We start from the raw sequence: 24,391 nt of genomic DNA, 5'->3' as shown, positions 1-24,391 counted from the left end.
ATGTCACCACAATGATGTCCTAACACTGCAAAGAAGAGTAGCCCCCACTCACTGCAACTAGAGAGAAGCCTGCGTAGCAACAAAGACCCAGCACAGCCAAAACTAATTTTTTCTTAAAAGGGATCTGTCAGTAACATGAAAGATGCTCCACCTTAGTAGTGGGACATAGATTTTACTGCTTGCAATAGAGACCTAAAGTAACAGTGGCATTAAAAACATTAATAGTCTAAGGCTGATATGGTGGCTATATTGTGTGCAGTCATCAAAGCTGTTAGGTCACTCTTTGGTCAGAGATCTCGGCCTTTCTATTTTGTTATTCTGCCATCCCTCATTTATTGTCCTTATCTGTGTGGTTCAAGATGGTTTAACAACACAACTGCATTTCAGTAAGTGGAAAGTGAGAAATGGAAGGGGCAGGCATATTGGACACAACTTAGATGATGCCCAAATCATTTCTCATAAACCACATACCCTCACCTTGCTGCAAGAACCCTGGGAAACATAGTCAGTCTTCATTCTGGATGGTCATTCGTCCAGCTAATAACTGGATTTTCTATCACTGTGGTAGAAAGGAAGAAGTTTAGGAAACAGTCTCTACCATAACATGTAAACAAAATATTTTACACTCATTTGATTGGAAAAAAAATTTAAACTTTTGAGAATAAGTGTTGGCAATGATGTGGTACAAAGCAAATTCTTATATACTGAAAGTGGAGCATATGGTCAGTTTGGAAAACAACTTGATAACATCAAGTAATATTGATGATGTGCATATTCTCTGAGGTGGCAAGTCCGTTTGGGGGATATACTAAAAGAAAACTCTCCCACATGGGCACAAGTGGATGGTTACAAGAATGAGCTCAATATTATTTAAATTATCAAAATAATTGGAAGTTTTAAAATGTCCAACAACAAGAGAATGAATCATTTGTGATCCACTGTATATGTAGTTATGCAATAGAATTGTATACAACAGTGAAAATAAATGAAGTAGAACTATGTGTATCAAAAAAGAAAAAAAAAACTATATGTATCATCAATAGATAAATCTTAAAAATATAATCTTAAGGCACAGAAGCAATTTGTGAAAGGATATCTGCAATCTGACACTATTTAATAAAGTTTTAAAAATACAAGGCACCTCTATGTACTTCTTATAGAAATACATATGCTGTATTTGGGGGGACCTGACAAATAGCATCCCTTTTTCCTGCCCAGTTTCTGAACCAGTTGAGAAATTACATAGGAGTTAGCAGATGAAAACCAGAATATGAACTTCATGACCCATAAAGGATAGACTGAAGACTGTGGCCTTCATATTAAATGAGAGCTGAAATGGTCTTGATAACTGTTGCCAGTCTAGACTTCAGAGCAGTTCACCTGTGGGAAAATCTGAAGAGCAAACTTAAATCTCCTCAGCCCCTCAGTCCATCGGCTCCCTCGAATCTGATAAGAGAGGGAAGGAAAGAGAGAGTAAATCTCACCTCAGGACATATTATTTTATATACTCTCTTTAGTCCAGAACCCTGAATCAACAACTATCACTCAGCACCCAGGGATGGGGCAAGGATCAGGGAGGGTTTAAGGAAAATCTCTCCTAAAGGAAACCAAAGAAATGAATGAGAAGTATCCTAACACTTATAACCGTCTCATGGGGATGGTAAGAACCAAATTTGACCTAGTTATTATTCCTAAGCCCTGTCTAACTCCCAGGGACTGTAGCCCTCCAGGTTCTTCTGTCCATTTACCTACTCACAAAGAATTTAATTTTTAGGAACATTACAACCAAATGATGGCCACTTGCATGGAGTCAAAAGTTAAGTCTTTGGTGGACATATGTGATATCCTGCACATTCCAGTAGCATCCTATCAACCCCAAATAGACACACATTAGGGCTTTTCTCTAACTAGTGAAAATATAATCCAGTGCTGGAGAGTGTCTAGTTAGATGTTCATTCTCATTCTTAGTTAACAGGGGTGAAATTAAGACCATTCCACCTTTCTGAAAAACAGCTTAGCAGAAGGTATCAAAAGTTTTAGAAATATGGAATTCCACTTCTAGGGCTCTGGCCTAAAGAAGTTATCTGAAATGCCAACAAAGATTTGGGCACAAAATGCTCATTGTAGCATGTAGCTTCACATAAAACATCCTCCTCTTCTAAGTGACACTATAATCTAAATATTCAATTATACAGGAAGAGTCAAATCATTTATGGGTTATTATGCCATAAAGTAATGTTTTACAATTATTTTTGAAAACCCTTGGGAAATAAGAAAGTTATAATTTAATATATAATTTGTATATGTATATTGTGTACAAACTGTATATTTGCTGTACTTATGGTTTCAACTATATGCATAGAAAATGACCATCTTTTAAAAGATGCAATTATGCATGATTTTATTCTTTATATTTTTCTGTATTTAAGAAAATATATAATAAAAACTTTATATTTTAAAAAGAATCTCCTTGAAAAATAAATATAGTATCATGTAATATTAAAGCTCATTCCATATATATTTTCTGTCTTTTCAGTTCTAATTTTCACATAAAATGCGTTAGATTATCCAACAAACAATTAAAATATATTTAAACTGTAACACTGTTTAAAAGCTCCCTGTTATCACACCATTCAGAAATTCTGGTTTCCTTTTAAAGCAAATTATTCTTCAAGTGATGAATTTCAAATTTAATTTATAGCCTTCATTATCAATTTTGCCATCCTCATCCAATTAAAACTTCTATCGGGCTCTTTGCTAAATAGACCTTTAAATTTTTCATGATATGGATTGATTGCCTAATGCAGTGTTTCTCAGTCATGTGTTTGTTTATTATCTTTCTTTGAGGCACACAGGCTTCACTCTAGTTGTGGCACAGGCTCAGTAGTAGCAGAATATAGGTTTATTTGCCCTGTGGCATATGGGATCCTAGTTCCCCGAACAGGGATCGAACCCGTGTTCCTTGCTTTGGAAGGTAGACTGCTAATCATTGGACCACCAGGGAAGTCCCCTCAGCCATTTTTTGTCATCACCTCCCTTCAGAGCCTTTTTAGACATTTTTTCATAATTGCCCCCACCCCATAAAATTTAATATCTGTTTATGTACTATGTGTATATTCATGATTTATATCTAAAAAGTGTAAATTTTTTCACTCTCCCAAGAACTAATTTTCACCCCTTTGGTGGTGATATTTCTTAAAAATATGTGGCCTAAAGAAACATTTTGGGAAAATGTTATTTTAACTCTTACAATGAGTCTCAAGCCCACGTGTTTTGTTTTTATAGCTGCCTGCCTCTCAAACATCACATGGTGATCACTCCAACACTACTACTGTGGGGAGAGAAAGACGCATTTATGGAGGTTGAGATGGCTGAAGTCACAAAGATTTACGTTAAAAACTATTTCAGGCTAACTATTTTGTCAGAAACCAGTCATTGGCTCCAACAAGAACAACCTGACATAGTGAACAAATTGATATGGACATTTCTAAAAGAAGAAACACGAAGAAAAGATTGACTTTTTCTATGAGTAATCTATAATGGAATCTCCAAATAATTTTTAAAAATTGTTCATCAACTTCTTTAAGCTTCATTAGGAAAAAAATTGTTTTAATATGCTTATTATAAATAAGTATCCTGACAAATGATATTGAAAAAAATCTGAGAATGTGTGAACTTGTAACATAATGTTGATTTCCTTCTGTTGTATTTTGCACAGAAAAGCATTTGCCTTAAAATGTATACACTTGGACAAAAAGGAAGTTGGAGAAAGTGGCTCAGTTTTGGGTTTTTTTGCATTCTTTACCTTGTTAATATATGGTGCCTTTTACAAATGTATATTAAAGATTAGCTGTGCCATATTAAAAGGCAAACGTGCAATGGTATAAATTTTTATTTTATTCTTCAAAAGTTCTTTTTACTATTTTTTAACCATTAAAAAATTCTGTTATCAAATATCTTGAATTTATAGTATATTTATTAGTTTGAAAGCAAATATGACAAGGTGAATGTGTATCTTAAAATAAGTCATAAATATTTACACTGGGAAGAGTAACAAGAAAGGATATGAAGATTCTTATATTTACATACATAGTTATTAAACATTATAGGGAAGCAAGTCCATTAAATTATTTGCCTTAATTCTGTAGCTAAATGAGTGAGAGATTTAGGAAAAGGATCAAAATGTCCTTTTGCCCCATTTAAAGCAAGAAGAAATGAATACTATACTTCCTATGTGCACTATAATCTCAGCTTCACAGGGCAGAGACTTTTGTTTCATTAACTGACACAATATCCAGCATCTAGAATAAGAGCCTGATTCTTTGTGTGAACTCATATATTTGCTAAATGAATAAATAAATTATCTGATACAGTGTTAGGCACTGTGGGGGAAATATGAAAGAAAAGTAACATCATAATATTGATCTTTCCCTTAAGAAGTATACACAGAATGCATGTGTGCATGCTAAGTTGCTTTAGTCATGACTGACTCTTTGTGACCCTATGGACTGTGGCCCACCGGGCTCCTCTGTCCATGGGATTCTCCAGGCAAGAATACTGGACTGGACTGCCGTGCCCTCCTTCAGGGGATCTCCTTGACCCAGGGATCAAACCTACATCTCTTATGTTTCCTGCATTGGCAGGTGGGTTCTTTACCACTAGCACTACCTGGGAATGCAGTTAAATTAAACAAGGGTTCAAAAGAGTAATGAACATTACAAATAAGAGTTGGAAAGGAATTCCCTGGTCCAGTGGTTAGGACTTGACCCTTTCACTGCCGGGCCCATGTTCAATCCCTGGTCGGGGAACTAAGATCCCACAAGGGTCTGGCCAAAAACAAAAAAGGGAAGAATTACAGAATGGAGGATGATGCCAACTTGAGAGATTACTACTCATTCTCCTGGGTTGCTCTCATTTGGAATGGGAGACTACCAGTAACAATGCCAAATCATGGCTTTTTAGAGTCTACAGTTCAGTTCAGTCACTCAGTCGTGTCCGACTCTTTGCGACCCCATGAATCGCAGCACTCCAGGCCTCCCTGTCCATCACCAACTCCCGGAGTTTACCCAAACCCATGTCCATCGAGTCGGTGATGCCATCCAGCCATCTCATCCTCTGTTGTCCCCTTCTCCTCCTGCCCCCAATCCTTCCCAGCATTAGGGTCTTTTCCAATGAGTCAACTCTTCGCAGCAGGTGGCCAAAGTATTGGAGTTTCAGCTTCAACATCAGTCCTTCCAATGAACAACCAGGACTGATCTCCTGTGATCCTAAGGTTTCCCTCACTAAGCATAGTTCTGAGAAGTGACAGAAGTAAGTGGAATGTCTCTAAAAATTCTTATTATCGTATCCTAGCAACATGTGTTTACCAATAAAAGCCCAGTTTTCTATATACACTGTGGTGTATGACGTACTTCTACCTCATAACATTGCAAGGTAGGGAGTATCACCACTTTAGAGATGTAAAAATGAGATTGATCACTGCCCACAGCATAAGAGTCAGAACCAGGATCTGACCTAGATCCATTTGGTTGTAAAGTCCATAATCTTTCCACTTAGATCACATTCTGTTTAACAGTCTTTGGTATCCATACTGCTCTTCCTATTTTATGGGTAACCTGGTGTATTCCAATAATTAGAAACATCTTTCAGAAACCTACAATTTGACTTTGAATTCTGAAGGAATTTAAAGAGCAAATAGGAATATTTGATATAGCAGATGCTACAAGCTATAGCAGAGAGCCTGGTTCAACCAACTTTGATTATGCTTCCCTCTTGATCATTTTCAAAGGGCAGCAACTAAGGAAGGAACAAGACTTTATTGACCATGTGTTGTGACACAATAAAGTAATCCTGACTTATTTTAATGAAAACCTGTTTCTGACAAATGTGATTTTAAGGTTTCTTGTTGTTGCTTATGTCACTTTGGAATGCTGACCAGTTCATCTGGACTAATATTAAGAATATTGGTCAAAATGTGCCATAGCTGATCCTGGCCTATGATAATGGATGTTTTCTAATTTTCATTGGATGTTTCCATAGAAGAGTGCTTGCAACAGATATTAAGCCTCAAGGGTGCCATCAGTTAAATGTAGTATAAAGAGACAGTCCTGTCTCTGCAGAAATCAGTTTGTAGGAAGAGTAAATAAATTTGACTTACCAGTTGCCAAAGCATCTCACAGTAAGCAAACTTGACTAGTAAAGGCATTTAAATTAAAAAGTTGTGATTAACAAATCTTTATCTATTTGATAGATCCTTAGTAGTTATATAATAGATGACAGAAGTTGTTATGTGAAAATAATTTACTAAGCATGTATGTCAGAAGGAGGCCATTTACAAAAAAGCAAAAAAGATTGTACTGTTGATATGGTTCTAATTCTCCTGTTACATCATTTACCATTTTTGATTCTTCTGATTTTAAAGGTAATACATCATTTCCTATTAACTCACAATTGCCTCAAAGCGTTCCAATTATGTGCAAACAGAAAGAGCACTTAAATATAGGGAAGGGGTGCACTCCGGGGGCTGCCCAGATCCAAGCTACAGGCATCCTGAGACTACAGAAAAGTCGGGCTCATGGCACAGCCCACCTCGGACTTCGAGCCTGCGATGTTGGACTCGGAGTTTGCGGTGTTGAGCTCCACGTCCCTGACGATGGACACTGAGCCTGCGGTGTTGAGTTCCAAGTCTCAGCTGCTGAACTCCGAATCTGCGGTGTTGAGCTCCACGTCTCCGCCGTTGGACTCTGAGCCTGCGGTGTTGAGTTCCAAGTCTCAGCTGTTGGACTCTGAGCCTGCGGTGTTGAGTTCCAAGTCTCAGCTGCTGACCTCCGAATCTGCGGTGTTGAGCTCCACGTCTCCACCGTTGGGCTCTGAGCCTGCGGTGTTGAGTTCCAAGTCTCAGCTGCTGGACTCCGAGCCTGCGGTGTTGAGCTCCACGTCTCCGCCGTTGGACTCTGAGCCTGCGGTGTTGGACTCCAAGGCTGTGTTGGACTCCAAGGCTGTGTTGGAATCCGCTTTCAGCCGAGAGACGAAGAAGTCCCTGTTCCCGCCGGCAGTGGACAACCCCTTCATGCAGCACACGCATATCAGCGCGTGGCGCTGGGCCTACATCGTCCTCATGGGGACCGTGTTGGTGCCCGTGCGGGTGTCCTGCATTGCCTTCCTCTTCATCTTCCTCTGGCCCGTGGCTGCGCTTTCCACCATAGGCCGTCGTGCTCAACCAACCAAGCCCGCCAAGAACTGGAGAAGACTGGCGCAACCAACTCTAAAGTTCTTGTTTCAGGTGACTTTTTTTTTAGCAGGGTTCCTGGTTAAAGTGAAAGGGAAAAAGGCAACCCGAGATGAGGCCCGCATCTTCGTGGCAGCCCCGCACTCCAGTTTCTTTGATGCGATCGCCTGTGTCGTGGCAGGGTTACCCTCGGTGGTCTCTGCGAGTCAGAACGTGAATATCCCGGTGGCTGGGAAATTCTTACTGTCGACGCAGCCGGTGCTTGTGACCAGAGATGACCCCAATTCCAGGAAGACCACCAGGGAGGAAATCCTGAAGCGAGTAACATCTAACAGAAAGTGGCCGCAGATCCTGATTTTCCCAGAAGGAGTGTGTACCAACCGCAGCTGTCTGGTCACTTTTAAACTAGGGGCCTTCTCTCCAGGGGTGCCTGTGCAGCCAGTGCTGCTCAGGTACCCAAACCCCCTGGACACGGTGACCTGGACCTGGCAGGGGTTTACAGGCTTCCAGGCCTGTATGTTAACCCTAAGTCAACCATTCACCAGGGTAGAAGTTGAGTTTATGCCTGTTTATATTCCAAACATCCAAGAGAAAAAAGACCCTGTCCTTTTTGCCAATACAGTGAGGATCATCATGGCCAATGCTCTTGGGGTGCCCGTGACAGACCACACTTATGAAGACTGCAGACTGATGATTTCTGCAGGTAACCTTCAACTACCCATGGAAGCTGGTTTGGTGGAATTTACAAAAATTAGCCAGAATTTAAAGTTAGATTGGGATAATATTCATCAGTGCTTGGATAAATATGCTGAAATTGCAGTTGCCTCCAAAGGAGGGAAGGTAAGAATTGAGGAGTTTGCAAATTATTTGAAACTCCCAATTTCAGAGCCCTTGCAACAACTTTTTGCCCTCTTTGACAGGAATAACGATGGCACCATAGACTTCAGAGAGTATGTGATAGGTCTGACCGTCCTATGCAATCCTGTCAACACTGAAAAGATTCTGCAAATGTCATTTAAGCTTTTTGATCTTGATAAAGATGGTTTCATAACTGAACAGGAATTAGCGGCTATACTTCGGGCAGCTTTTGGAGTACCAGATCTTGACGTTTCCGCACTCTTTCGGGAGATAGCTGGACCAAACTCAGACCACATTTCATATAGGACCTTTAAGAAATTTGCCCTGAAGCATCCAGCATATGCCAAGTTATTTAGTTCATACTTAGACCTCCAGGCAGCCTATGTATATTCATTACCACAACCAGTACAGGCTTGATGATTGCATTTAGATGTTAAAGTCAGCCCTGAAAATGGTGAAAATAATATCCAAGTTGAAACTATGATTGAAATAAAAATTATCCTTTGAGGAAAAACACAATGGTTTTTAGTCTAAGTGGCCTGTGCACTTAATTATGATATTTAAAGTTTACTTAAGGAATATATATTTCAATTTGATTTTATAGTACCTAATTTTCTTCTTAAGACAGTAAGTTTGTTTCAGTGTGGTCTAAAGGTAGAAAAATAAGAAATCTGCTTATAACTTTGTTCACTCAGCATGGTGCCTTTATTATTCTGCTTCAAGTAAGTAAAATAAGTAAATAAGTAAAAATGAAGTGTCTTCTTTTGCTGAAGTAAAGCAAGAGGAACATTATAGCCCACCACCTCTCCCTCACTGTTGCAGAGAAAATATCTCATTAAGACGTCTATTAGCAATAAATACATTGTTGCCATCATTATTCTCTCCAAAAAGGATTAGATCTGCTGCATAAAGCCTTCTTTGCTCTTTCTCAGAGTGGCCCAACGTTCATATTTTACAAGACAAAATAAAAATAAACATCAGGAAGATACAGTACTGGTAGTACCATTGAAACAGTTATAGATGGCATAGCTGCCTACATTTTTTATTTGTTTATTTTTAAGCTTTGAAAGGGATTATTAAGAATGTGCAAAGAAATCACAAGAGACTGCAATATCTGGAAAGCTAACTAATATAACGGACATAGTTGTTATAATACAGAAATTCTGATAAATTCTGTTATGTATGATTCTCACCAAAAGCGGAAAAGTTTATATATAGTTGCATGTTCTGCATTATTGAGAAAATTCCTTCCATTCTGACTAGGCACTCATGGAAACTGAAGCTTCTGCTTACTTTTTTGTACTTTCTTCATTATCCACATATTCCCAGCATCCTTTGCTATAAGACATCTTCACAGAGTGATGTGATCTTGAGCCCTAACCCTTCATGTCGCTTTGTAGGACAAATCAGTGAAGTATTCTTAGAAGCCATTCCTACACCAGGACAAGGAACTACAACTTATCCAGATGTAGAAGTAATTTTGAACCAATAAATATGCCTTGCTAACTCAAACTACTGTATCCACAAATCAGATTGTGGCTGAATCCCCAAAATGCCTACAGCCACTCAATGCACCAATCAGATTGTGGCTGAATCCCCAAAATGCCTACAGCCACTCAATGCCACCAGATATGAGAGGACATTTGAATAAGGAGAAAGAGTCTTGATCACTTGTAGTCAAAATCTCTTACTTTTGCAAACCTTATAAAAACATATCCAAGTAGACTCATTCCTAGGGCTTTGTACCTACTAGAGCTTTGCAAGGGCTTGTGCAAGTGGGGTCCCTAAAGCTTAAATGTTATTAGTTAGCTTCCCGGTATTTTGAAAGAGTAGAAAGAAGAGATAAGAATGGGAGAAAGGTAAGCAGATGGAGAAAGCTTAAGGAAAGGGAAAGAAAAAAAATCAGATTTTGAAATAATTTCCATGCAGTTTTGATTTGAGAAAAGAAGATGGATAAGTGACATTTCATAATCCACACTATTTTAGTCTATCCACACTATTTTAGTCCATTCGGGTATAACAAAAATACCATAGGCTGGGTGCCATAAACAACCAAAATGTATTTCTCACAACTCTGGAGGCTGCAAGGTTTAAGATCAGTGCACTGGCAGATTCAGTGTCTGGTGACAGCCTGCTTCTTGGTTCATAGATGTCTTCTCACTGTGTACTTACTGGCCGAAGGGGTAGAGGTAGCTCTCTGAGGTCTCTCTTATTTATTTTTTCTAATTTTTATTTTTGGTTGTGCAGTATAGCTTGTGGAATCTTATTTCCTCCAGAAGTGCTTGAACCAGTGCCCTAGATAGTGAAAGCACATAGTCCTAATCACTGCACCTCTGCGGTATCCCCTGGGGTCTCTTTAATAAGGGCATTAATCACTCTTAGGCAGGCTCTTCCCTTGAGACATGATCATCTCCCCCTGAGGATGATCTCCCCTATCTCCAAATACCATCACATTGGGGATTAAGTTTCCACATATGAATTTTTGGAGGACACAAATATTCATTCTCTAGCACCCACCCAGCTTGATAGTCCCATGGAAATAGTGCATACTACTACTACTACTGCTACTAAGTCGCTTCAGTCGTGTCCGACTCTGTGCGACCCCATAGACGGCAGCCCACCAGGCTCCGCCATCCCTGGGATTCTTCAGGCAAGAACACTGGAGTGGGTTGCCATTTCCTTCTCCAATGCGTGAAAGTCAAAAGTGAAAGTGAAGTCACTCAGTCGTGTCTGACTCTTCTCGACCTCGTGGACTGCAGCCTACCAGGCTCCTCCGTCCGTGGGATTGTCCAGGCAAGAGTACTGGAGTGGGGTGCCATTGCCTTCTCCGTAGTGCATACATATGTAATTAAAATGCAATAATTTTGTTTACTTTTTATTTATTTGGCTGCACCGAGTGTTAGTTGTGGCATGCAGGATCTTTAACCACAGCATGCGAACTCTTAAGATGTGGCATGTGGTACCTAGTTCCCCGACCAGGGATGGAATCTAAGTCCCTTGCAATGGGAGCCAGGAGTCTGCTCAACTACCAGGGAAGTCTCTACAATGATCTTTTTAAATGTACTGGAAATTACTCATGTAAATAAGAGATTTTCACTTAAAAAAAGTCACCAAAGTATATTTTTATTCAAACAATGGTAGTATTACTCAAATATTCAGTAAACTTTGAAATTATTTCTAATTAGATAGTGAGCTATACAAAATATGGGCTTTCCTGATGGCTCAGAGGTAAAGAATCTGCCTGCCAATACAGGAGACATAAGAAATGAGGGTTCAATCCCTGGGTCAGGAAGATTCCCTGGAGAAGGAAATGGCAACCCACTCCAGTATTCTTGCCTGGGAAATCCTATGGACAGAGGAGCCTGTTGGGCTGCAGTCCATGGGATGGCAAAAGAGTCGAACATGACTTAGTGACTAAACAACAACATACAAAATATCAGAGTCATTATTTCATTATACTCTACAAAATGTTAAACACAGCTTTATCTAAGCTCTCTTTAACACATAACATCTTTTATTGAAGTATATTTGATATACAATATTATATAAATAACGGGTGTACAGTATAGTGATTCACAATTTTTAAGGTTATACTCCATGTATAGTTATTATAAAATATTGGCTATATTCCCTGTGTTGTACAAATATTTTTGTAGCTTATTTTATACATAATAGTACACCTCTTAATCCCCTACTCCTATTTGCAACCCCTGTCTCTCTCCCCTAAGGTAACCACTAGTTTGTTTTCTATCTCTGTAAAAGGTAACACTTAAAATAATCTTTTTATTGTAAAATGCATACAGATTAAAAACTATATCAAACAAATCTGTAGCTAATAATAATTACATGAGTATATTATATATTATAAATATAATCTATTTTAAGATAAACACTGTTGCAGCTAACTCAGATCAAGACATTAAAACTTTTCCAGCCTACAAGTTCCTCTATGCCCCCAATCATAATTACAATCTCTTCCTTCTTCCCCAAATTAGATTATTTTCTTGATTTTTATAGTTTCACTTCCTGTATCTCTTTACATTTTTATTACCTAAATATGCATATTTTGATACTGTGATGGTAAATTGTATATGTTGTAAAATAATAGAAAATATGTATTGGCCTTTGCCCCAGTTTCTAACAGAAAGTTTCTAAAAACCCTTGTATTTTCCTAAGTGATAAGAGGATTAGGTTTCCCAGGTGGCAGCTAGTGGTAAATAACCCGCCTGCCAATGCAGGAGACATAAGAGATGAGGGTTCAATCCCTGGATTGGGAAGATTCCCTGGAGGAGGGCATGGAAATCCACTCCAGCATTCTTGCCTGGAGAATCCCACAGACAGAGGACCCTGATGGGCTATAGCCCATAGGGTCGCAAACAGTAGGACACAATTGAAGCAATTTAGCACCCGTGCAAGAGCATTAGGAGCATCCTTAGTTTTAATATTTGATCTTCGATCCCCATTCTTGACACAGGGTTTCTAAATCCCTTGGGATTTTGTGAGTGATAGGAGCCTCTTTTGTTCTTTTGAGGTGACTCCTGGGCTTCTGGATGGGGACTAGTCACCAGAAAGACCAACCCATGATTAGAAGCTTGAAATCTTCACCCCTTCATTCTCTAGAGGGGCTAGAAATAGAGTTAATGATCAGTCAACTTATGTGATGAAGCCTCTATAAAAATCTTCAAAGTATAGATTTTGGAGAGCTTCTGTGTTGGTGAATACATGGAGGTGCTACCTGAGTTGCACACTCAGAGAGGACATGGAAGCTCTGTGCACTTTCCTATACACTTTGCCTCTCTCGACTGGATGTTTACTTGTATCTTTTATCATATCCTTTTATAATAAACAGGCAAACAGTAAGAAAACTGTTCCCCTGTTTGCTCTAGCAAATTAATTGAACCCAAGGAGAGGATTATGGGAACCTTCTACTTATAGGTGATTGGTCCGAATCACAGTAACAACCTGGACTTGCAATTGGCATCTGAAGGAGGGAGCAGTCTTGTGGGACTGAACCTTTAACCTGTTGGATCTGATGCTGTCTCCACATAGTGTCAGAATTGAGTTAAATTGTCTGGCATCCAGCTGGTATCACAGAATTGGTTGGTGCGTGTAAAACGCCCCACATATTTGGTGTCAGAAATATTCTGAATGTGGTAGTAATGTGAGAGTAAAGGAGAGACACGCAAGAAGAGAAGAGTGAATATTTTCTAAACATATGTCCACTTGGCTAGGCCATGGTACCCATATATCAGTATTTGGTCAGTCATTATTCTAGATGTAAAGGTATTTTTTAGATAAGATTAACATTTAAATGAGTAGACTTTGAATAAAGCATATTACTGTCTATAATATGAGTAGGTCTTTCAGAAAGGATAATTTAAATAAGATAATTAAACATTTATTCTGCCTTGGCAGTATGAAATGTATATCTGAATATCCAGTATTTCTAATCAATGAGGGAGAATTCTTTACAAGAAGATTTCCAGCAAATTTCTATCAAATAAATGTAGAAAGAATGATAGAATTATAAAATGATTTTACTCCACAGTTAACTGATTAAATGAGTCTTCAACAGATAAAACTGTTAGATGAAAATTAATGATATATTTTAGCAACATTAAACTGGGGATATTTAAAAATTATGTGCCTTCTGATTTGATTCAAAGTGAATTACTTTTTGTAGAAGGCAGAATAATGCCTGCTCCCCCTACCCCAAAAGATGTCCATGTTCCTAATTCTAGAATCTATGAATGTGTTAGGTTACATGGCAAAGGGGAATTAAGGTTGCAGATGGAATTAAGGTTGCTAATTAGGTGGTCTTAAAACAAGGAGATTCGCCTGGATTATCCACTTGGTCCCCCATAATCACAACAGTCCTCAAAAGAGGGAGAAGGAAGGAGAAGAAGACTTCAGGATGATGCAATATAAGAAGGACTCAGCCTGTTAGCTTTGATGATGGAGAAGCAAAGCCAAGAACTGAGGAACATAGGCAGCCTTGAGAAGCTGGAAAAGGCAAGGAAACTCTGCCCTAGAGCCCTCAGTAAGGGCTGCAGCCTGGCCCAAGCTGGATTTTAGCCCAGTGAGATCCATGTGGGACTTCCAAGTTATAGAATTGAAAGTAAAAAATATGTATTGTTTTTAAGCCACAAAGTCTGTGGTGATTTGTTAAAGCAGCAATAGAAAACTAATATACCGCTTATAAAATTGTTTTTGCTAAAAAGTTGAACTTGAATATAATGAACCAGAGATCAAATTAGCAACATTCGCTGGATCATGGAGAAAGTGAAAGAGTTCCAGAAAAACATCTACTTCTGCTTCATTGACTACCTAAAGACTTTGACTGTGTGGATCACAACAAACTGTGGAAAATTCTTAAAGACATGGGAATACCAGGCCACCTCACCTGCCTCCTGAGAAACCTATATGCAGGTCATAAGCAACAGTTAGAAGTAGACATGGAACAACTGATTGGTTCAAAATTGGGAAAGGAGTACGTCAAGGCAGTATACTGTCACCCTGCTTATTTAACTTATATGCAGAGAGCACGCTCCTGCGCGCTCAGTCGATCAGTCATATCTGACTCTCTGCGATGCTGTGGACTGTAGCCTGCCAGGCTCCTCTGTCCGTGGGATTCTCCAGGCAAGGATACTGGAGTGGGTTGCCATGACCTCTTCGAGGGGATCTTCCCAACCCAGAGATCAAACCTGATTCTCTTATGTCTCCTACATTGGCAGGTGGGGTTCTTTACTGCTAGTGCCACCTGGGAAGCCTGTATATGCAGAGTACATCATGTGAAATGCCGGGTTGGATGAATCAACCATAAGCTGAAATCAAGATTGCTGGGAGAAATATCAACAACCTCATATGCAGATGATATACCACTCTAATTGCAGAAAGTGAAGAGGAACTAAAGAAACTCTTGATGAGAGTGAAAGAGGAGAGTGAAAAGGCTGGCTTAAAACTCAATATTAAAAAAGTAAGATCATGGCATCCAGTCCCGTCACATCTTGTCAAATAGAAGAGGGAGAAGTGGAAGTAGTGACAGATTTCATTTTCTTGGGCTCCAAAATTATTGCGGATGAGGACCGCAACCATGAAATTCAAAGATGCTTGCTCCTTGAAAGGAAAGCTATAAAAACCTAGACAGCATATTAAAAAGCAAAGGCATTACTTGGCTGACAAAGGTCCGAATAGTCAAAGCTATGGTTTTTCCTGTAGTCATGTATGAATGCAAGAGTTGGACCATAAAGAAGGCTGAGCGCCAAAGAATTGATGCTTTCGAATTGGTAGTGCTGGAGAAGACTCTTGAGAGTCCCTTGGACTGCAAGGAGATCAAACCAGTCCATCCCAAAGGAAATCGGTCCTGAATATTCATTGGAAAAACTGATGCTAAAGCTGAAGCTCCAATACTTTGACCACCTAATGGGAAAAACTGACTTATTGGTAAAGTCCCTGATTCTGGGAAACATTGAAGGCAAAAGTAAAAGGGGCAGCAGAGGATGAGATGGTTAGACAGTATCATGGACTCAATGGACATGAATTTAAGAAAACTGGGAAACAGTGAACAGAGGAGCCTGGCATGCTACAGTTCATGGGGTTGCAAAGAAGAGACACAACTTAGTGACTAAACAACAACAATAAAAAATAGGCCTCTTATTTCTTTTTTTACAATTTCCATTTACAGGAAATATATGGGCTAAATGAGCATACCAAATGATGCTTGCAGAAGGCAGTCAAATTTAAAATGTGGCATACTCTACAGCTCAAATTGCTTAGGCTTCTGCCACAATGTCAATGTCATGAGGGAAAATACAGGAGAGGGAACTCTTTTAAATTAGAAGAAACTCAGGAGACGAAAGAATCAAATGTAACCTTGTATCTTGTTTGAAAACGGATCCAAACAAATCAACTGTAAAATATAATTTGTACAATAGTTGGGAAAATTTTACAATGAGCTACATCATAAACAGAATTATTGTCAATTTATAAGGAATACCATTAGTGGTTTTGTAATGTTATACAAGAAAATGTACAGCTTTTTTAAGAGATGCAAACTGAAGGAGTAAAATGAAATGATGTTGGGTTTTTACTTGTAAAATTTTTAGAGGAAAGGGAAGAAAGAAAGAGAAAGAATGGAAAGAAGAAAGGGACTGAAGGAGAAGGGAGAAGGAGGGAGGAAGGAAAACAGGAAGGAAGCAATAAAAGATGAAAAAGGAAAGAAAAATTGGTACAGCATATATACCCAAATCTTGATAATTGCTGATTTGTTTATTTGTTAATAATAGCCACAGCCTTGTCTAACTCAATGAAACTATGAGCCTGCCGTGCAATCCAAGTCTCTGCCCCAGCCAGTAACGCTGAAGAAGCTGAAGTTGAACAGTTCTATGAAGACCTACAAGACCTTCTAGAACTAACACCCAAAAAAGATGTCCTTTTCATTATAGGGGACTAGAATGCAAAAGTAGGAAGTCAAGAAACACCTGGAGTAACAGGTAAATTTGGCCTTGGAGTACAAAATGAAGCAGGGCAAAGGCTAACCGAGTTTTGCCACGAGAACACACTGGTCATAACCAACTCTTGCAACAACACAAGAGAAGAGTCTACACATGGACATCACCAGAGGGTCAATACCAAAATCAGATTGATTATATTCTTTGAAGCCAAAGATGGAGAAACTCTACACAGCAAAAACAAGACCAGGAGCTGACTGTGGCTCAGATCATGAACTCCTTATTCCAAAATTCAGACTTAAATTGAAGACAGTAGGGAAAACCACTAGAACATTCAGGTATGACTTAAATCAAATCCCTTACGATTATACAGTGAAAGTGACAAATAGATTCCAGGGATTAGATCTGACAGAGTGCCTGAAGAACTATGGATGGAGATTCATGACATTGTACAGGAGGCAGTGATCAAGACCATCCCCAAAAAGAAGAAATGCAAAAAAGCAAAATGGTTGTCTGAGGAGGGCTTACAAAGAGCTGTGAAAAGAATAGAAGCCAAAGACAAAGGAGAAAGGGAAAGATATACCCATTTGAATGCAGAGTTCCAAAGAATAGCAAGGAGAGATAAGAAAGCCTTCCTCAGTGATCATTGTAAAGAAACAGAGGAAAACAATAGAATGGGAAAGACTAGAGATCTCTTCAAGAAAATTAGAGATACCAAGGGAACATTTCATGCAAAGATGGGCACAATAAAGGACAGAAATGGTATGGACCTAACAGAAGCAGAAGATATTAAGGAGAGGTGGCAAGAATACACAGAAGAACTATACAAAACAGATCTTTATGACTCAGATAACCACAATGGTGTGATCTCTCACCTAGAGTCAGACATCCTGGAAAGGGAAGTCAAGTTGGCCTTAGGAAGCATCGCTACGAACAAAGCTAGTGGAAGTGACGGAATTCCAGTTGAGCTATTTCAAATCCTGAAAGATGATGCTGTGAAAGTGCTGTACTCGTTATGCCAGCAAATTTGGAAAACTCAGCAGTGGCCACAGGACTAGAAAAGATCAGTTTTCATTCCAATCCCAAAGAAAGGTAATGCCAAAGAATGTTCAAACTACCGCACAGTTGCACTCATCTCACATGCTAGCAAAGTAATGCTCAAAATTCTCCAAGCCAGGCTTCAACAGTACCTGAACTGTAAACTTCCAGATGTTCAAGCTGGATTTAGAAAAGGCAGAGGAACCAGAGATCAAATTGCCAACATCTGCTGAATCATCAAAAAAGCAAGAGAGTTCCAGAAAAACATCTACTTCTGCTTTATTGACTATGCCAAAGCCTTTGACTGTATGAGTCACAATAAACTGTGGAAAATTCTTCAAGAGATGGGAATACCAGACCATCTGACCTGCCTCCTGAGAAGTCTGTATGCAGGTCAGGAAGCAACAGTTAGAACTGGACATGGAACAACAGACCGCTTCCAAATCGGGAAAGGAGTACATCAAGGCTGTATACTGTCACCCTTCTTATTTAACTTATATGCAGAGTACATCATGCGAAATGCTGGGCTAATGAAGCACAAGCTGGAATCAAGATTGCTGGGAGAAATATCAATAACCTTAGATATGTAGATGACACTACCCTTATGGCAGAAAGTGAAAAAGAACTAAAGAGCCTCTCTAAAGAGTCTCTTGATGAAAGTGAAACAGGAGAGTGAAAAGTTGGCTTAAAACTCAACATTCAGAAAACTAAGATCATGGCATCTGTGATGGGCGGTCGATCCGAAGTGATCCAGATGGATGATCCGAAGTGATCATCCCATCACTTCATGGCAAATAGATGGGGAAATAATGGAAACAGTGAGAGACATTTTTTGGTGGGGTCCCCAAAATCACTGCAGATGGTGACTGCAGCCATGAAATCAAAAGACCCTTGCTCCTTGGAAGAAAAGTTATGACCAACCTACAAGCGTATTAAAAAGCAGAGACATTATGTTGCCAACAAAGGTCCGTCTAGTCAAGGCTATGGTTTTTCCAGTAGTCATGTATGGATGTGAGAGTTGGACTATAAAGAAAGCTGAGCGCCGAAGAATTGATGCTTTTGAACTGTGGTGTTGAAGAAGACTCTTAAGAGTCCGTTGGACAGCAAGGAGATCCAACCAGTCAATCCTAAAAGAAATCAGTCCTAAATATTCACTGGAAGGACTGATGCTGAAGTTGAATACTTTGGCCACCTCATGGGAAGAACTGACTCACTGGAAAAGACCCTGATGCTGGGAAAGGCGGGAGGAGATGGGGATGACAGAGGATGAGATGGTTGGATGGCATTACTGACTCAATGGACCTGAATTTGAGTAAGCTCCGGGAGTTGGTGATTGACCGGAAGTCTGGCGTGCTGCAGTCTGTGGGGCCACAGATAGTCAGACATGACTAGCAACTGAACTGAACTGAACTGATTTGTTTGTTTGCAATGCTTTATATGAAAACATTTTTAAAGAAAGAAAAAACACTTCCAAGAGAATCACTTTTTCATGAAATCATAGTGCTTGGAGTGTTTCTTTGCCTTCCAAGGCAATTTTACCACATGAGGATCACAGTTAAGGCCAACCCTAAATGAAATTATGAGTTTAGTATTGTTTACTTTCAGAGCTCCTGTTACAGTAGGACTTTCTAATGTTCCTGATCATAAAGCCTCTGATGGAAAAATTTTGATAATTTCACTCCTATTAAGGTATAAATGACTACTGTAAATAAACTAAAATAAGAATAATATTTTAAATAAAAAATTTCAGATTGTGGAATACATTGCACCATTAACACTATTTTTGTTTTGTTTTGAAAGAGGGTACTTTTTCTTGAATTACTTCATAAACTTGACTAAGCTGCCTAAGGTAGTTTAAGAGAATTAAATTTACATGGACCAGAAACCATCTGTTATCCATTCCCAACTAGAGAGTAGACTAATTTTAACTTCATCAGCTTATAAAGGGACATGGTAGAGATCTTACGGGACTTTGAAGAGAAAGGATCTGGTGCTGAACTGCCTGGTTTTAATACCTGTACCACCACTTACTGGCTGTGTGACCTGGGCTAAGTTACCTAGCATCTCATGCCTCAACTTCCTCATCTGTAATGGGGCTCATAGCAGTACCAACCTAAACAATGGTTGTAAAAATTAGTTGAGTTAATACAGAGACAGCAGGTAGAGCAGTTTTCTCACCTAAAAAGCACTCAATAAATATTAACCTATTATCTGTGACACTCCTTTCTACAGGAATAATTAAGAATCAATTAGCCACTATGTTTTTCAGAAATAAGGTGTCTGAATAATTGAGATCATTCATTATTCTGAGAAATGGCTACTTCTTGGCTAATATTATGGTACAAGATCCATGCATTTTCCAAGTAATTAGTATGTACTTGTTATTACTTGTTACCTTGTGCAGAGTTTCTGAATGAAGCTAAAAGATTGAAACTTCTTCCTTTGGAAGAAGTAATCAAATAAAAAAAATACCAAAAGACTTTTAAACTGATTTCGACCTAGCTCTTTTCTTCACTCCAAAATATTCAAAACTCTGTAGCTCATCAATCCACCCACTGTCCCGCGAAATTCAAGGCTCTGCTCCTACAATCTTACTTCTTTTTTCCACCTCATACAATTTTGTGGGTTTATACGCAAAGCGCTGCAATATTACTGACATTGCTCAGCTAAAGTTCAAGGGCAGTTACATGAGCCACTCCCTATATTAGAAGGGAAAGGAGTCTTCTAGAGGCTGTACACACCCTTTGCAGGGAGCTCAGGAGTGTTGTTAACTCCTGTTGATTTTACGAAGTTCTTTCCTCAACACACTTTGTGACCCCATGGACCCCGTGTGACCCCGTGTGACCCGCCAGGCTCCTCTGTCCCTGGCATTCTCCAGGCAAGAATATTGGAGTGGGTTGCCATTTCCTTTTCCAGGGGATCTTCCCAACCCAGGGATCGAACCCAGGTCTCCCACATTGCACGCAGACTCTTTACCGACTGAGCCACCAGGGAAGGTTTCCTCAACACTCACACCCCCAATTTTTCTTGCCCAAAGCAGGTAAGTGAGGGAGTGTGACTCGCCTCAGAAAAGGGCCAGTGAACTTCTTTCCTGGGGGAAAAAAGCGCTGACATCCAGGAAGATAAAGTGCTGAGAGACTGCACTGGCTGATTTGAACGCTGCTCTCAATAAAGCATTTCTTTACACGACTGGTTAGCACCAACCAGAAAGCAGCTGCTGCTGCTGCTACGTCACTTCAGTCGTGTCCGACTCTGTGCGACCCCATAGACGGCAGCCCACCAGGCTCCTCCGTCCCTGAGATTCTCCAGGCAAACCAGAAAGCAGAGGGACAGGAATAAAGGGCAGAACCAGAGTCCCGAAGGACAGTTCACTCCCTGGGCAATAGGGGTCGCAGTGCCTGCTGGCGGAGGTAAACAGAGCTACCACGCCTGCGCACACCCTCCCAGGTCACGTGCCGGTTCCGGCCCGGCCTCTGATATTCTCTTGGATTGGGGTCTGGCGGCCCTAAGGGACCGTCAACAAACAGACGAGAGGCCGTCAACCTTTTCCTTTAGGGGGCGGATTCCTGGTAGGAGCCGAGCGTTCAGTTGGAAACGCCCCCTTCTTCTTGACGGGGGGAAGTGAGACCTTGTCCTGGGCCTGCGTGGTGCCGCCGTGCTTCTTTGAGACATGGCCCGTTGTGGGGAGGATAGCGCGCCCCCCGGGGTACTTCTGGGATCCCCCGGAGTTTGCAGTAAAGGGTTGCAAAGGAAGGGACCCTGTGAGCGGCGCCGGCTGAAGGCGATGGTGTCGGAGCAGCTCAGTCAGGATCTGCTCAGGTAGGAGGAGGCGGGAACTCAGGCTCCTTCAATTCTTAACGCTCCCCTCTCTGGACCAGAAACCGTGGCTCTTTCTCTGTTTCTCCATCCCTTCCTGCTTTGTTCTCCTGCCTCGGGCCACCGAGGGAGGCTCTCTTGTCTCTTCACTAACTAGCGGGTTCGCTCCCCCTGTATAACCAATCCGGAGACCACATACCAGGTTCAAGAGGAAAACCAAAGTTACTATCATAGTTCTGTGCGGCATCACTTGATGCCAAAACATACCCAACACGGGCAGACTTAGGTCTTGAAAAGCTTTCGCTAATGTCGGGGTGGACCCAGGTTTCGGGGTCCTGAAACACAACTTGATATAAGCTTAAACGATTCTAAGAAAAAATGATAAAATTAAGTAGAAGGATGAATATTTACAATGAGTAAAAATGGAACAACTCACTTGAGCGTTGGAGGTATCTTTCTTCTTAGCTTTCTTTAAACGGTTTATCAGAAATGCTTACATAGAAATACTTCCTGATTTCAACCTGACTTCCCCTCTCCTCCTAGAATACTCTACGGCTCCCGGCAACTCCCAGCTCCCGTGAGGACTTAAGCAAATGCAGAGTTGTTGTGAAGCTTAACTCAGGCAGTGATGAATCTCGGGAGAGTCATCCCTATTTTTAAAGAAAATGAAGCTCAGAAATATTCCCTAGTTTCCATTTCTACCAAAACATTGATTCTTGAACTTTAGTGTGCATCAGAATCACCTGGAGGGCTTAGCTATACTGGGGCCCAGACCCTTGTTCTGGTACAGTTGGTCTGGGATGGGGCCTGAGATTTTTTAAATGTCTTAACAAGGTCCCAGGTGACTTTTGCATTTTTAACAAGGTCCCATAGGGTCGCAAAAGTCGGACATGACTGAAGCAACTTAGCAGGCACGCACCCAGGTAATGCTGATGCTGCTGGCCTGGGTCGCTGGTTGAGAACTGCTCAACCAGTGTAAACCTAATTACTGTCAATACTAATAACTAACAGTTGTGCAACATTTAAAAGTACTTCCTGGGGCTCACAGTTAAAGCTCCAGCAGCTGTTAACATAAACTGAACTTTATAAAGTTAAAAAAAAAAGTCCTTTTAATGTGGGCATTTCCATGAGAGATTCTGCCCTGTCTCCACCACAGGGGAAATTGAGGTAAAAGGCAGAAAAAATAAGAGTGGAGTTGTTCTGCTTCTAGGATGAATCTCTAAGGATGAGGCACGCCTTTTCTTAAGTGGCTTTATTCTTCTGGCTGTATTGTTAGCCTTGAAGTTGTCATGAATTTAAGGAAGGTAATATGCCTAATTTATGTAAAAATGCAGTTAAAAGTATAGCAGGTGATGGATATTGCCCTAGAGTTGCTGCTGCTGCTAAGTCGCTTCAGTCGTGTCCAACTCTGTGAGACCCCATAGACGGCAGCCCACCAGGCTCTGCCGTCCCTGGGATTCTCCAGGCAAGAACACTGGAGTGGGTTGCCATTGCCTTCTCCAGTGCATGAAAGGGAAAAGTGAAAGTGAAGTCGCACAGTCGCGTCCGACTCTTAGCGACCCCATGGACTAGCCTACCAGGCTCCTCCGTCCATGGGATTTTTAGGCAAGAGTACTGGAGTGGGGTGCCATTGCCTTCTCCGGCTCTAGAGTTACTATAGCATATATGGAGACTTAGTTGTACTTCCCAGTAGATAGGAAGTGACTCCAACAATAAATTTGATAATAAAGAAAGTATAGCAGATGAACAATTTATCCTCATCCTTGCAGCAAATAAGGATAGGATCCAGAACTCCCAAGTTCTTGTTACAAGCAAAGGTTTTGTTTTTAAAACAAAAAAAAATTTTCATATGCTCACCCAGCCACCTTGAATGCTATGTTAAATTCATCTTCAAGCACAGCAATATCATTGATTTATTCTAAAAATATTAATGAAGTAGCAAATACCTACCATGTACTTAACACTGTATTACATTTTAAAGAATCAAAGGTTAGTAAGCTATGACTTTGATATTATGCTTGCACTCTAGTGAGAGAGATAATAGCCAAACAAAAGGAATGGGGAAGGGGGTGACTTGGGTGAGGCTTTATAGGTGATGGTTGAGTGATCTCTTGGGGATTGATTAAAAATTTATTAGGTAGAAATTAGGAAAGGAGAAGTTAGAGAGTATCTAAGGGAGGAGAATGGCTTTTATAAGGGCATAGAGATTTGGAAGAGCTTGATTTATTCTGGGAAAGCAAGTTATATTGGGTTGTACCAAACAGCAAGGAACAGAGACACCTCTGGGTTACCCGAGGCAATAGGATATATGGAGAAGTGAGGAAAAATGGAAAACAGTTTCAGTTGTCAAAAAGTTAGATTTGATGTAGAATTGAGAAGTTGCTTGGGATGTGACAATTGTCTTATAACACCTCATTGAGATATGGATGATTGTTCAAGGCAATTGTAATAAAAATACCTAATACTTATTACCATCCTACTGGACACTGGGCTGACATGCAATGTTTTATTTATTCCCCTGTGAGGTCAATCTTGTTGCTGATCCCATTTAACAGATAAGGAAACTAAACATCAAGTTCATTTCAGTTCAGTTCAGTTTCGCTCAGTCATTTCTGACTCTTTGTGACGCTATGGACTGAACACACCAGGCTTCCCTGTCCATCACTAACTCCCGGAGCCTGCTCAAACTCATGTCCATCAAGTCGGTGATGCCATCCTACCAACTCATCCTCTGTCGTCCCCTTCTTCTCCTGCCTTCAATCTTTCCCAGCATCAGGGTCTTTTCTAATAAGTCAGCTCTTCCCATCAGGTGGCCAAAGTATTGGAGTTTCTGCTTCAACATCAGTCCTTCCAATGAATATTCAGGGCTGATTTCCTTCAGGATGGACTGGTTGGATCTCCTTGCAGTCCAAGGGACTCTCAAGAGTCTTCTCCAACACCACAGTTCAAAAGCATCAGTTCTTTAGTGCTCAGCTTTCTTTATAGTCCACCTCTCACATCC

At 40.4% G+C, this 24,391-nt stretch overlaps 3 protein-coding genes and 1 long non-coding RNA gene across 7 annotated transcripts in view; 3 read left to right on the top strand and 1 right to left on the bottom strand.

Moving 5' to 3' along the window:
• EPHX4 (epoxide hydrolase 4) overlaps nt 1-3,954 on the top strand; it is a 34,777-nt gene extending 30,823 nt beyond the window's left edge. The window contains exon 7 of the mRNA XM_081486446.1: nt 3,286-3,954. Within this exon, the coding sequence (XP_081342572.1) occupies nt 3,286-3,517 (232 nt within the window). The 3' untranslated portion in view covers nt 3,518-3,954. The remainder of the gene's footprint in view (nt 1-3,285) is intronic.
• LOC145504948 (uncharacterized) lies at nt 1,082-6,372 on the bottom strand. Its single transcript, XR_014052627.1, has 2 exons — nt 6,158-6,372; nt 1,082-1,446 (listed from the first exon to the last, which is right to left on the bottom strand). It is a non-coding gene; the product is annotated as an uncharacterized LOC145504948 (long non-coding RNA).
• Nucleotides 5,155-8,600, top strand: LOC145504940 (lysophosphatidylcholine acyltransferase 2B-like). Of its 2 annotated transcripts, none has more exons than XM_081486445.1 (2): nt 5,155-5,310; nt 6,422-8,600. In XM_081486445.1, exon 2 carries the CDS (start codon nt 6,575-6,577, stop codon nt 8,501-8,503), a length of 1,929 nt encoding a protein of 642 aa, XP_081342571.1. In that variant the 5' UTR covers nt 5,155-5,310; nt 6,422-6,574; the 3' UTR covers nt 8,504-8,600. The 2 variants fall into 2 exon arrangements, with proteins under 2 accessions (XP_081342571.1, XP_081342570.1); XM_081486444.1 differs by lacking the exon at nt 5,155-5,310 and adding an exon at nt 5,387-5,433.
• A 12,587-nt stretch (nt 8,601-21,187) lies between these two features.
• Nucleotides 21,188-24,391, top strand: part of BTBD8 (BTB domain containing 8) — a 98,560-nt gene continuing 95,356 nt past the window's right edge. For all 3 annotated transcript variants that reach the window (XM_081486394.1, XM_081486395.1, XM_081486392.1), the window contains exon 1: nt 21,188-21,393. In XM_081486394.1, the coding sequence (XP_081342520.1) occupies nt 21,245-21,393 (149 nt within the window). In that variant the 5' untranslated portion in view covers nt 21,188-21,244. The remainder of the gene's footprint in view (nt 21,394-24,391) is intronic.

This window comes from Giraffa tippelskirchi, chromosome 5 (genome assembly GCF_054371585.1).
Source record: "Giraffa tippelskirchi isolate mGirTip1 chromosome 5, T2T-mGirTip1v1.2.pri, whole genome shotgun sequence".
Taxonomy (NCBI): domain Eukaryota; kingdom Metazoa; phylum Chordata; class Mammalia; order Artiodactyla; family Giraffidae; genus Giraffa; species Giraffa tippelskirchi.
The sequence above is the reverse complement of the archived record's forward strand: the minus strand, read 5'-3'. Positions and strand labels throughout refer to the sequence as shown.